Source organism: Hippopotamus amphibius, chromosome 4 (genome assembly GCF_030028045.1).
Source record: "Hippopotamus amphibius kiboko isolate mHipAmp2 chromosome 4, mHipAmp2.hap2, whole genome shotgun sequence".
Taxonomy (NCBI): domain Eukaryota; kingdom Metazoa; phylum Chordata; class Mammalia; order Artiodactyla; family Hippopotamidae; genus Hippopotamus; species Hippopotamus amphibius.
In genome coordinates, this window is record NC_080189.1 from 94304466 (window position 1) to 94317292 (window position 12827).

Consider the following 12827-nt stretch of genomic DNA (forward strand, 5'->3'; position numbering starts at 1 on the left):
TGATAAGCACATTTTAAAATATCAATTTTGTCCCTTGGACCTCATTAATAGTTACACAATCTTTTCTCACAATCTACTCAATATTTATTATGGTTTTTCACAGTTTTGACACCAAGTGACTAAATTTATGAAAGAAATATTTAATATAAATTTGATAAATAGAAAACAAATCCATTATTTAATCATCAGTCTCTCAAACTTATTCGATTATCAACAAACACACTAACATCATTTTATATTACTTTTTGTATATCTTTATTACATAATTCTGACAAAAAAAGTCTATACTGATTTTAATAAATGACTATCTTGGATAATGTACCACATGATTTCACTTGAACATATAATTTTGCTAACTGCATTTAAAATAACAATCCTTAAAAATGTTTCCTTGGCAGTGTCTATACAGATAAGGCAAAATCTCAACCTGATGCAAATTTTGTCAATTTATTTCCAAATCTGATGACATATTTTGTCTTATAATAACTCTATATGTAACTATGTTAGGATGGCTACCATGCTTCACATAGGAATTTATAGATCAATGAAGAAAAACCAAATTAAATAACTCTGCTCTTATATTGGATTCTGTCTTCCTCATTTACAGCAAGCTAGACATAAATGCAAATTGTCTATAACTGCAATTGTCTGATCTGCCATGGTAGATCTGAACTTTAAAAACTAAATTTTATAATAACATTTTCCAAATTAAATAATTTGCCAGAGATTAACATCCCCTTGTATTAAGCTATTGATATTTTCTTCTCTTAAATGTAAAATGCAAGTACGTTATTTTGGGGTCTAGCATTATTCACATTATTCACTATAACAAGAGTTACATGAAGAGCTCAATTCTATTCTGTACAAAACATTCATTGGAATATTTTTTTAAAAGACTGCATATACCGATGCCTTTTTTTTATATGGATTATATTTTGAAAGAATGTTTTCAGCAAAATATCTGTGGTTGTAGAAATATAACTTGACTGTTTCTAGTTTAGTTTTTCTCCAATCTGCTCCAGAGGAAAGCCTTCCTGCTCTGTTCTTTAACCATGAATGGACATCAAGTTGTAGACTTCAAGCTGATGATCATAAATATTAAGCAACATACACTATGCCTACTTAGATTTTACCTCAAAAGAGATATTTCGCAAATTAACTGGAGTCATATAGAATACATCTGAAAACCATCTTGTCTATAACCCAGTTAATTGAATTCAAAGAAAACATAATAAATTTGAAATCAGTTAAATTTGCTTTGTTTATATGATACTAAATAGTCTGTTGGAATGTTATACTTTTCAAAGTTGTTTTAGTATCATTCAAACACAGATATAGTACATATGGGGTAAATGTTTATTTTAAAAATCCCTATTTTTCATGCGTTTATACGGTCATGAGTTACGTGATTGGGAAAAACATTTTCTACTTTTTTTCTTAATTGCCCAAGGAAGCCAAGATTTCAAAAGAAAAGTAGACCATTGTTCACCAGAAGAAAAGTGATATGTTTATGAGATACAAACACAAAGAAAATACATAACATTTTAAAACAGACACCTTTTAAAGATAATCACAATTCACACACATATTACATATGTAATTCAATTTGTTACAGTTTTTCTTTGCATAATTCTATAGCAACATGATTTTTACGACTAAATTTCTTGTCTGCTTAATTGAAAAATACATTTTAACTCAATTTAATTTTCTGCAAATTTCATTTTCATTGTTTACTTCTTCGGTGCCATCTTTACTCATTCCATAATTTTGTATGCTGCATGATGGCTCATCTAAATTAGTTTAAATAATTTGCTGGAGATTAACATACTTTTTTTTTTTTAAAGCTGATGATATTTCCAAATACTTACCAAATTGTTTTTGATAAGTATTTTTTGATGTTTTGATATTTTATCAAAACAATTTTTCATAGTCTTTGATGACCATGGTGAGTACATGTCATCCAAACATATAAATGAGAAATAAAAATTTGGTTATTTTTACATGGTTATACATAAATAATTGCCATATTTTAGGATATCTAGAAACATCTATATGTCTGGCACCATGTTGGCAAAACACCCGTGATGAATAAATGAATCCAACAACTTCTCTCCAGATATACACTCATCATGCACACACAGCCTTTAGGTGTTTAGTTATGCGACTGACCTGTTAGTTTTTGTTTTATTCTGCTATTTTACAGATATGATTATTGAAGAGCCTTTTTATTCTTCTGTAGCAGTCATTTTATATATATATTTATATACATATATAATGTGTGTAAAATGTTGATTGTGAAAAGAGAAAAAAATATTTCCATATTACATAACTCTTACTTAACTATGTAGATTGATTCAAACAATTGGCTAAATAAAAAAAAACACAGTGTTTTATTTAATTGGCTAATTATCAATAAAAAATGGTCAATCCAATAGCCTGTAGAGAATAAAATAAATTAGAAAGTGACTAGTCTACTGGAATGTCACTAAAAAAGCAGTCTCTCCTCCTTCAGATCCAGTGGTTACTTTAGTCCTGATCACACCTACATTTGAACTTCTAAAATCATATTGGCATCTAGATACATAAGAAAGAAAATCATTTTCATGAAAACATATTTTCCTGCAAGTCCTCAGTGAAAATGTTAGATTTAAAAGGAGATGTTCATGTTAGTGTTTTTCAATCTCCAAAGCCATGAAGTAATACATTTTTATTTGATGAGAAATATTTTATTTTTAGAACCCCAAACACACCTACTTTCAAATGTAAACCACAGAGGGGGGAAAAGAAAAATAACCAAGAGTCATGAGTCCTCTTGGCATGGGCAAGACTTCACATCTCTGTACCTCTCCAACTTTGTCTTCAAATTTAGACTTGGTCTAGGTCATTCTCTAAAATCCTTACAGTTTTACATGATTAAACAAAAAAATTCCATAAACTAGTTTTTAGTTAAGTATGTACTTGCCATAAATCACTTGTTCAATATGAAAAACTAGTAAAACAAATTAGGGCAAAAAAAAAAAAAGGAATAATGCAAAAAGCAAAGCCGTGGAAAAGGCTAACCGAACACACAAGGAGGGCTTCAGCTCAAATAGCTAAATTCACAAAAGCAGTGTATAAATGTCCAATTTTAAAATCTAAACAATGCTTCATTCATATTGACAAGCACATCGGTAATACTGTTACTTACTGTCAGTATCATATTTAGTACTAAACTTTCTAGTAATGTAAAATATACAAACTTGTCAATTGTAACATTCATAATGAGAGAGATTAAAATACAAACCTTTTACTTAAATAAGAATTATAAAACTCTACATTATGCTAACATTAGGGACCTATCTGAAAGTTCTCAAAAAGAGAACATTCTCTGAATTAATGAACGCTGATCTCACAATGACATAAATAATTTTCTATTACAGAGTCTAGCAGAATAGTATTTAATGGCTCAAAACTTTAATCATTTCACAAACTGAAAGAAACTGACTAATAACTTTAAAAATGCCTTTAAAGAAATAAAAGAAACATACAAGGAAAAACTTCCCAACTATAGATTTAAAGGATGACCATATTTTATTGACACAATTATTTGATCATGGTTTTGGAAAAGCGGACTCCAAACAAATCAAGCAAACAATCCAGAAACAACAATAAAAGAATAAACTAAAAAGAAATAAAGAAGAGCATGCTACGAAATCTACACACAAGATAAAATTTCCATTTACAAGAAATAAAATTGAAGTAAACATGCAAAAGACGCACCAAGAAAAGTAGAATACATCTTTGGAGAAGAAAAATTAAACATGCAGAAAAATAAGAGTTTGAGTTTTGAGAGTAACAAGGTAGTTTGAGGCCCGATTTACCTTCACTGTCTGACATGGCATGTTGGAAGTCATCCATGATGAACGCTATGTCACGATCGTAGCCTCGGGTCCGTGATTCTTCTCTCATGTGTTGTTGAACCTCAGGCAAAGAGTGACTTGATCCAAACTGATCCCTGGTGTCTGCAGATATTGGTGGCAGGGGTCCAGCTGCAGCCCTGGCCATTCCCATTGGCTGGCCAACAGGACTGAGTGGACTTTCCTCTTCAGAATTCTGGGCCACAATTGGTATTCTGCCTCTACTCTGGCTAATTGGCAAACTGGTAGGCTTAGTTCTGCCAGACGGTGACGCATGACTAAAGGAAACATCTAGAGCTTCAGCCTCTTGAGCTTTCAGTCTTAGAGAAGAGCTGGAAGAATCTCTTTTAATTGATAAGTCAAGCCCATAGACAGAGGAAGGTCTGGAAGAAGGTCTGGACCTGCTGCCACTGCTGTACGGCTTATCTGCTTCATCCTGCAGAGCTGACCGTATGGTATTTCCCAGTGTGCCCAGCCCTGTGCCAAGAGATGATCCCATAAATTTTTGTTGGTCTGTAATATTTTTTCTGAGACCAAAAGTGATGTCATCTTGAAGAAGCCTTGCCCTGGAAGAAATGCCACTAAGAGATGACGTGCTAGAAGTCATGTAGCTGGAATAATCAGGTTCCAGGTCTCTACTTTCCTGAATAGGTGAAAATTTTGACATTTTAGGGTCAATTAGTGATTTCTTATGCTTTGACTGCTTTTGATAGAGTATGGCTGCTGGTAGTTGTTTTGCTGCTTGTTTTTCAAGTGTGAGTCTGCTAATGCTATACTTCTCGGATTTTGGAAAATGTCTATAGCTAGTGTCGGCATGGTAATAATGGGAAAGACCAGCGAGGTGATCTAAGCTCTCTGCTCCTCTACGGAATTCCTGTTTAATCTGATGTTTCAGAAGCTTTAACTCATAAGGATCCTCCATCGGGTCTTCCTCTGCTTTCACATAACCATGCAGTCTGGAAGAAGTCTGCAAAGGTGCTAGGAAGTCTGTCACTTCTTGAGACCTACGGGTCTCAGTGGTTCGAAGGAGACGTTCTGTTTTTGACAGATCTTTTTCATGAAGGCTAAACGCGGTGCTTAAAGCTGCTGTTCCTTTGGTGATCTCTCCAATGTCATCAATTAAGACATAATTTCGTGGAGTATGATGGTCAATGTCTGCATAGAAAGAATCTGCAGATATGCTTGATATTGGACTGCTTGCCATGCTACTTCTCTCCTCCAATCCTATTCTCAAGTCTAAGCTGTTGTACTTACTACCAAGATGGGACACAGCGTACGTGTTATCAGTAGAAACAGGGGCTATCATCAGGGGTTGGTTGCGAATGACCTCATAGTTTGAAGTTATCTTAGGCTCCAAATACAACGCAGTTTGCCGGGGCTTCTGTTGTATCACCATCATCTGTGAGGGCAACTGAAAAGAAGGTTGTGGTGCTGGCGCAGGTTGAGCTTGAGGTGTGAAGGACATCGTTGCCACAGCTTGGAAGGCTGGCTGAGTCTGATAAGGTGACACTTCCTGATGGTACAGAGTCTGCTGCTGAAAGTGGGACTGTTGGGTGTATGGGGTAGGTGCTTGGGTGGGAAGAGCCGGGGAAGAGTATTGGTATTGGGTATAAGGACTTGTAGGAGGAACTAGCTGCGATTCTGTTTGGGTTTGTGGTGGTATAAACTGGCTGAACTCGGTCTGGGGAGCAGTTCTGGGTCGCTCTATGCCATGCTGACTTTCGATTCGGGTTGGTCTGGTGCTGCTGACCTCGCTGTCGGACATGTAATCACGATCCTCAGCTACTCCCTGGAGGTAGGCTCTCTCTCTCTTTTCTCTCTCCTTTAATAAAGCCTCTTTCCTCCTGTTAATCCCCATTTCCAGGTACCGTAACTTGGCATCGATCTCCTTTTCTTCCTCATCAAGTTCTGCTTGCTTCTTTCTAAGCTTTGCAGATTCCCTCTCCACAAGGTCGAGCTCTCTGTCTATATCCTGAAGAATCTTGGCTCGTGCCATCGTGTTGGTTCTGCAGATCCTTCTCCTGGAAACTGTGCCCACTGTGCTGTACGTTGGCTGAGTCCCTGTGGAGGTCTCCTCTGGAGGTGGGTTTGGCAGAGTTCTCTTCACTTTTTTCTGAGTGCCAGAGGGTGTCGCGGTTTGAGAACCTTTTGTCTGTAATTAAGTAAACAAAATACAGCACTTTATTATTAAGGAAAAAAAGTAAAAGGTCAAAAAACCCATAATTTAAATAAAAGTGATTTCATATATATTTTAGCTATAAGTGCATAATGCAATTAAAATTCTACATATAATTTCAAGTATTAGTCACAAATGCAGTTAACTGAAAAATAATTTTCCCCTTCTTGGTACATTGGTTATTTTATTATTACAACTTTTTTTTTACCATTGTTAATATTTTAGTATTCTAATTAACAATTTCTTTCCAACTTTTTTCTGTGGACAGAAGATTCTTCTCCCCAATTTTGAGGGGTCCTCCTCACACAAACCATATTGTACATGGTTTTTAGTATTTATACACCTTTTTCTCACTTAATATTGTATCACAAACATTGTTGTAATGTCATGAACTTGCCCACGGAAACAGGAATTCTTAATGGCTGCATGAAACTTGAACATATAGATACACTATAATTCACAAGATAACTTCCACAGGGCTGGATATTTTGGTTATTGGCAATAGCGACTATTTCACGTAGCCCAGCAGTGCTCATCCTTGTACCATCAGTGCACCTCTGATGAGTTTTTAACATTTTATTATGCAAAATGTGAAACTGACATAATAGAGGGTAGAAGATTTTATTACAAAAATCTTCTTTGTAATATGAGTCGTGAGTTGTGAAATCAAGCACAGAGTACGCTGTTAGGCAGGCTTATATTTTAGATAGACTCCTAGGAGAACTCTTAAAAACCCATTTTCCATCCTATTTAATATACATAATATTATTTACTGAAGGCATGCCCAGAGTATTTGTGTTAACCATCTAAAGTTTAAGTTACATTTGCTGAAGATGCTCATTGTCAAGTTCAACTGTTTGCGTCTATCTTCCAATTCCTACTTTCACCCCCTGAAGTGACTGTCAATCCTATTCCAATCATGAAATGTTTTGAAATGAAATCCTCTCATTCGCTACTGTTTTTTCCCCAAAAGAGTTGCCTGAACTAATTTCCTATTTAATCTTCCAGTATTTCTGTGACTATGTGGGTTTCCTATTTTCTTTCAATGTTATTACTCTTCAGTAATTTCAGGTTCTTAATGCTTTAATAACTTCCCATGAAGCAAAAGGAACTGACTACAAACAATTCAAAAACTCTTTAAAATCTTTAAAAAATATCAGATAAAGTTTATCGGTGAGTTGTCAGACATTTTCAACTTTATTTGGTTAATTTGTCATAAACTTGCATTCTAAGAATCACTGGTCTTGAGAATCATACAATTTTAGAAAATCGGAAGACATGACAGATCATTTTGACTATAGTTAAAATTAACTGATATTCTCTAAGGTACCCAAGCATGTAGCAGCATATTCACAACTAGATCTCAGGCCTTCTGCCTTCTAGTTGCATATTCTTCACTTCTTTTCTTCCTTTTCTTAATAATAATACAGACCTAAATTCTTCCCTTTTTTCCAATTGCCAAAAATTAAGGACCCAAAAAATAACAGAAAGTATATGAGAATTATGTTTAATTAATTACATCATATTTGTCCAAGACCGGGTACTTTCATTGTCTTTTTACTATTAGCAAATTTATTACTTTGGTGTGTTTTTATCGGTTTTCTGTTATTTTTTTTCTGCTCGATTTATCTTCCTAATTAATAGAAATCATAATCAGAAGCAATATCCTAAAGACCAATTGAGATTCATGTGTATTTCTGAAATTTAAAATATTTGAACGCAAATTCACGACTAAATGTTGTTTGTAAAATATGGTAGAGTGATTTAGAAATTGTAGCTTATTCATCCTCACAGAGACATCTCAAGGAATATGGGGAATTGGAAACACAAAGAGCAGCTGTTTGGCATGTTATTTATTCTCTCTCACCCTCAATTATTTTCATTTTATTTAATACTCACAATCAAGTCATAGAGTTGTTATGAAGAGCAAATGAGTCCGTGTAAAATAATTGGTACATACTGTAGGCATCCATTAAGTATTATTTCTTCATGAAATCCCCTTATTTCTACAGAAAACTTTGGAATTTGGTAAATTCATATTTCAAATATTTAAAAAACTGGGTTTTTTTGGAAAAAATGAATGCACATGTTATGCTTTTTAATATCAACTGACCATAAAATAGTAATAAAATTAAAATTGAAATCTTATAACTACTTAATAATTTTCCAAAATACTAACGCACACGTCTTCTACTTTTAAAAAGTTTTTTCACTATAATCTTTTCAGTTTTCTGAATATACTGGAGCTCAACAGGAGGCTGAAATTAATGACTGTTTCTTTTCCTAGACTAGCATTTGGTAGATCTGGTATATGCATTAAGAGTTTTCACATTTAAGATGTTCACGTGTACGACGTGATTGTGGTTGTGAAATGGTTTGAGCATTTTAGTGTGTTACTCTGAAAGTGTAATGGCACTGCATAATATGAAGACATATGAAATGTCTTACTTTGAAAGTAAGAATTCTCCTCCCCACCAAAGGAGGTTAAAAATACCCATGAATTAATGTAACATTAAAACTGATCCTAGCAAAGAGAACACACAGAGAACAGAGACCATAACAATGGAATGGAGTAAACAGAGAGAATGAAAGAAATTTCTGGGGTGGACACACCCATTTTGAAAATTAATTTAAAAAATATAGAAGGCATCCATTAAACGGGTGCATATATTTGCTGAATGAAAGAATGAAGAAATGAAGGGCTAAAATAAGAACCTGTGATTTTTTTGTGTGTGATTATTTTAAAAAATTCTGAATCAAGAAGTGAATTTTGGACTTCCTAGGTGGTGCAATGGATGAGAATCCACCTGCCAATGCAGGGGACACAGGTTCGATCTCTGCCCCAGGAAGATTCCACATGCCATGGAGCAACTAAGCCCGTGTGCTGCAACTATTGAGCCTGCGCTCTAGAGCCCATGAGCCATAGTTATTGAGCCCATGTGCTGAAACTACTGAAGCCCACGTGCCTAGAGCCCATGCTGTGCAACAAGAGAGGGCACCGCAATGAGAAGCCTGTGCACCACAAGGAAGAGTAGACCCCGCAACTAGAGAAAGCCCGTGTGCAGCAGCGAAGACCCAACACAGCCAATAAAATACATAATAAAATAATAAAACAAACCAACAAACAAAAGGAACCTAGAAAAAAGATGAAGAAAAAAGAAGTGAGTTTCCCAGAATTCATTGTGTGGAATGAGAGGAAAGATGTAAAATCACAGGAAAGATTAACTATGAGGGAATACAAAAAAAGACTATTGCATTAAGAGTAATGGTTATAGGGAAATGAGCTAGAAACTGACATTAGTTCTTACTGTTTGTTGCTCGTACATTTATTCAACTTAAATTTATGTTTAACAGTTTATAGTTCTCACTTGAGGGAGTGGGCTTAGTCAAGCTCATTTTTTGGTAGTTTTAAAATCCTAGGTTAAAGAAACACTCCAGGTATTAGGGATTTTTAATTATCTTTCAAGGTTGCAAATATTTAATGATCCATGACTTGTGTTTATTAATATTTTCTGTGTCACGAATGTGAGTCATGGAAACAAGTGACAAAGTTGGTTGATAGAAGCTAGATACTCACTAAGTTAGCCTAGCGAACCACTCAGTCTCCACAAAACAAATTAGCTTTGCTGTTCTCTCTTGATAACAAAGTTGGAGACCTGTCAACATCTCAGCCATATTCTTCCCAAATGACAGGAAGTGTAACACTGACTGAAAGCTTAGTCTCTCAGGCCAGACAGAGTTTCAATCCTGGGTCTGCTTTTACCAGCTGTGAGACTTTTAGCAAGTTGCTTAAACTCCCTGAGCCTCAGTTTTTCAAATATGTAGAGGAAGTTAATATTTATTTTTACATTACTGGTTTGTCTAAGGAGTAAATCAGTTACAACAAGTAAAGAGTCTAGATTAGTTATAATCCAGAGAACAGACAGAAATATAATAGAGAATTTGAAGGGACATCTTGCTAACTTATAATTTAAAAAGAACAGCCTTTTGAGACAATAAATAACTTCTAATCTAAACAATATAATGTAAAATAAGAGTAGAGAACCTCAAAATAGAGAATTGAAACAAAACAATGTAACTGCTTGGAATAGATCAAGAGATGTATAAAAAAAGTTTATCACGATTAAAGGTGATGTAGTTGGCAGTCACAATTAGAGATGACAATAATCTAGAAAAATCTTGGTGTTTAATAAGATTTTCTTTCCTTGATGATCTGCTTGGTAAAAGTTTTCAGACAGATCTTGTGCACTTAATCTGAAAAATAACTGTACTAAATAACTGTAAAATATTTTAAAGTAGCTGTGCAAATAACAGACCAAGGGAAAAGCACAGAAAGTCTTAAGAATAGAATGGAGGTTGAGGAAGATTGGAAGAATAGCTAATTTCAATTGCAATACCTAGGAGGTAATAATGATAAGAAGCAAACAAGCTCCAGCCTAAGTTTTGTTGTGCAAAGTTATCTTAAACAACATTCTTCTTGGGGGAATCCACTTATACCATGCATCTTATATGGTAAAGGAAATAAATTTTTCCTTGTTCTGAGATGTCAGGGTTATTAATACAAATAACAAGAGCTAAGGTATATGGATACACTATCCTGAGGACTTTGAATATATATATGTGCATTATCTCACTGTCAAAATACTCAAAGCTCAGTCTAAGGATGAGAAGAGTTGAACAAGCAAAAATAGGTGCTAGACCAAAATTTTCATCGATTGCTATATATAATAAATATGGCAAAATTCAATTTATTAATTTATTCCAGGAGTTTACTTAGTATAATTCTAAAATGCATTTTTCTAGATAATAAAGGCACAGAGCTAAGAGGTAAAATAAAATGTACACAAACCTTATTCTCAAAAAAAACTCATGAATCAGGAATATTTCTTAGGATGTTGTATGAAGAAACTACTTCAGTCTTTTGCAAAATAGCTCTTTTGTCAATATCAGAGATACTCTTCTAAATCACTGTATCACCAGAAAGACTTTGGAGTGTATTTTTCATTTCATAAATATAGAAAGTCGTACCTGCTGTTGGAAATCAATGTTCATCATGATAATATCTTCAGTTTTTAAGTTTGTTCTTTCAGTTAAGCAAGAATGATTCTGATGAAGTCCCTTCACTTTTAGATAATGAGAAAAGTGGATTCACTTCCAAATAGATTCTACATAGATTTATAGATAAATAAGATACTTTGATACAGATAAATATCATACAATTTTCTAGAGAAAACATAACCTCTTAAAAGATCATCTATATTAAAAGTCAGAAGGTAAATTAGAGGAGTATATAAACTGAGTATATTGGGACCCAGAATAAGAAGGATTTACTTTCATCTTGGGCAAGGAAAGATGGATGAAGACATAGCAGAAAGCCTGGGTTTTGAAGAAGGGATGGGGCTTAAACAGGAGAATACTTTCTATGTGGAGGGAACAGTATAAAATGTAAATTTCAGAGAAACAGCAGGATTATCTGGTTTAACTTCAGCCTGGTCATGCATGAACACCTGTGAGATGGAAACATATACAGAGAGGGGTTCTAGGCAAACAGAAAGAGGAAAAATGGAAAAGCAAAAAATACATATGTGTTACATAATTTATATGTAAAATATATATGTTATATATAATTATATATGTATTATACATATAAAATATAGAAAGCCCTTGAAATCTGTATCTATATTAAAATCTTCACTCATTCTTTTTTTTTTTTTAAACAGATGGAAAAGGCAACCCTGGTTATTACATACCAGTCAAATTAACTCCAATACCACGTGAAGTCCCAGGACAAACCATCAAACCGTAACGTGCAATCATTGGCAATGACTTGCGATGTGGTGCACTGGGTAGCAAGCACTGTGGCTTTGCCAAACAGAAAATTGTGACAGCCCAATTTCATTTCTTTCAGTGATAATGTGGCAGTCCAGGTAGATAACATAGAAACAGAAGATATAATCTTCAAGGGCTTCAGCAAAGCATTTTACATTGTCCCTTGACATAATTGCCAACATAGTTTTGGACATAAGAATGGAAAGCGGTCATATAATTTGCCAGGGGTCTGCGTGCAGACTATGACTATTCATGGTTCAGCTTCAACGTAAGTAACAACTAATTAATTCAACAATAAGTAACATTAATTAAATGTTTCTTAACCTAGGTGCTACTGACATTTTTTTCCAGATGATTCTATGTTGGGGTTGGGAGGGCTGCTTTGTGCACTGTAGGATGTTTAGTGGCAATTCTTTCCTCTACCCACTAGATACCATCAGCATATCCTACCCCAGTCCTGCCAATCAAAAATGCCACTATGCATTGTGAAATATCTAGAGGGAGAGGGAGGTAAAACAGTCACTGGTCGAAAACCATTGATGTCAGAAAATATATAAGATGGTGTCCTCAGAAAGAGATCACTGATCTATTGTTATTGAGCTTATCTATTGATGAAGAGAATGCTAGTATTTCTATGTCATATTACCTTTGAATGGAAAAGGTAGGGACTTGGACGATGCCTTGAAAAAGAGAGCTCTTGGGATAAAGAGTGAAAGAAAAAGAAATTTTAGGCTATGGTAACAATCTGAGCAAATTAATGAGAGGGATGTATTAGATTATTTTGCCTTGTTATAAATTTGTTTTATGATGCTAAAATTAATTCCTTTATTAAATAGGATAATTCTCACCTTTTGGATTAACATGAACTAATATTCAGAAGATATGCAACCAAGTTTTAGAAAGTTTTATTAGAGAATGGTAATAAA

General features: G+C 34.3%; 1 protein-coding gene across 1 annotated transcript in view; it reads right to left on the reverse strand.

Annotated features, from left to right (window-relative positions):
• The window catches only part of PCLO (piccolo presynaptic cytomatrix protein), a 375075-nt gene that overhangs the window by 137436 nt on the left and 224812 nt on the right, over window positions 1-12827 (reverse strand). The window contains exon 8 of the mRNA XM_057731959.1: window positions 3861-6048. Within this exon, the coding sequence (XP_057587942.1) occupies window positions 3861-6048 (2188 nt within the window). The remainder of the gene's footprint in view (window positions 1-3860; window positions 6049-12827) is intronic.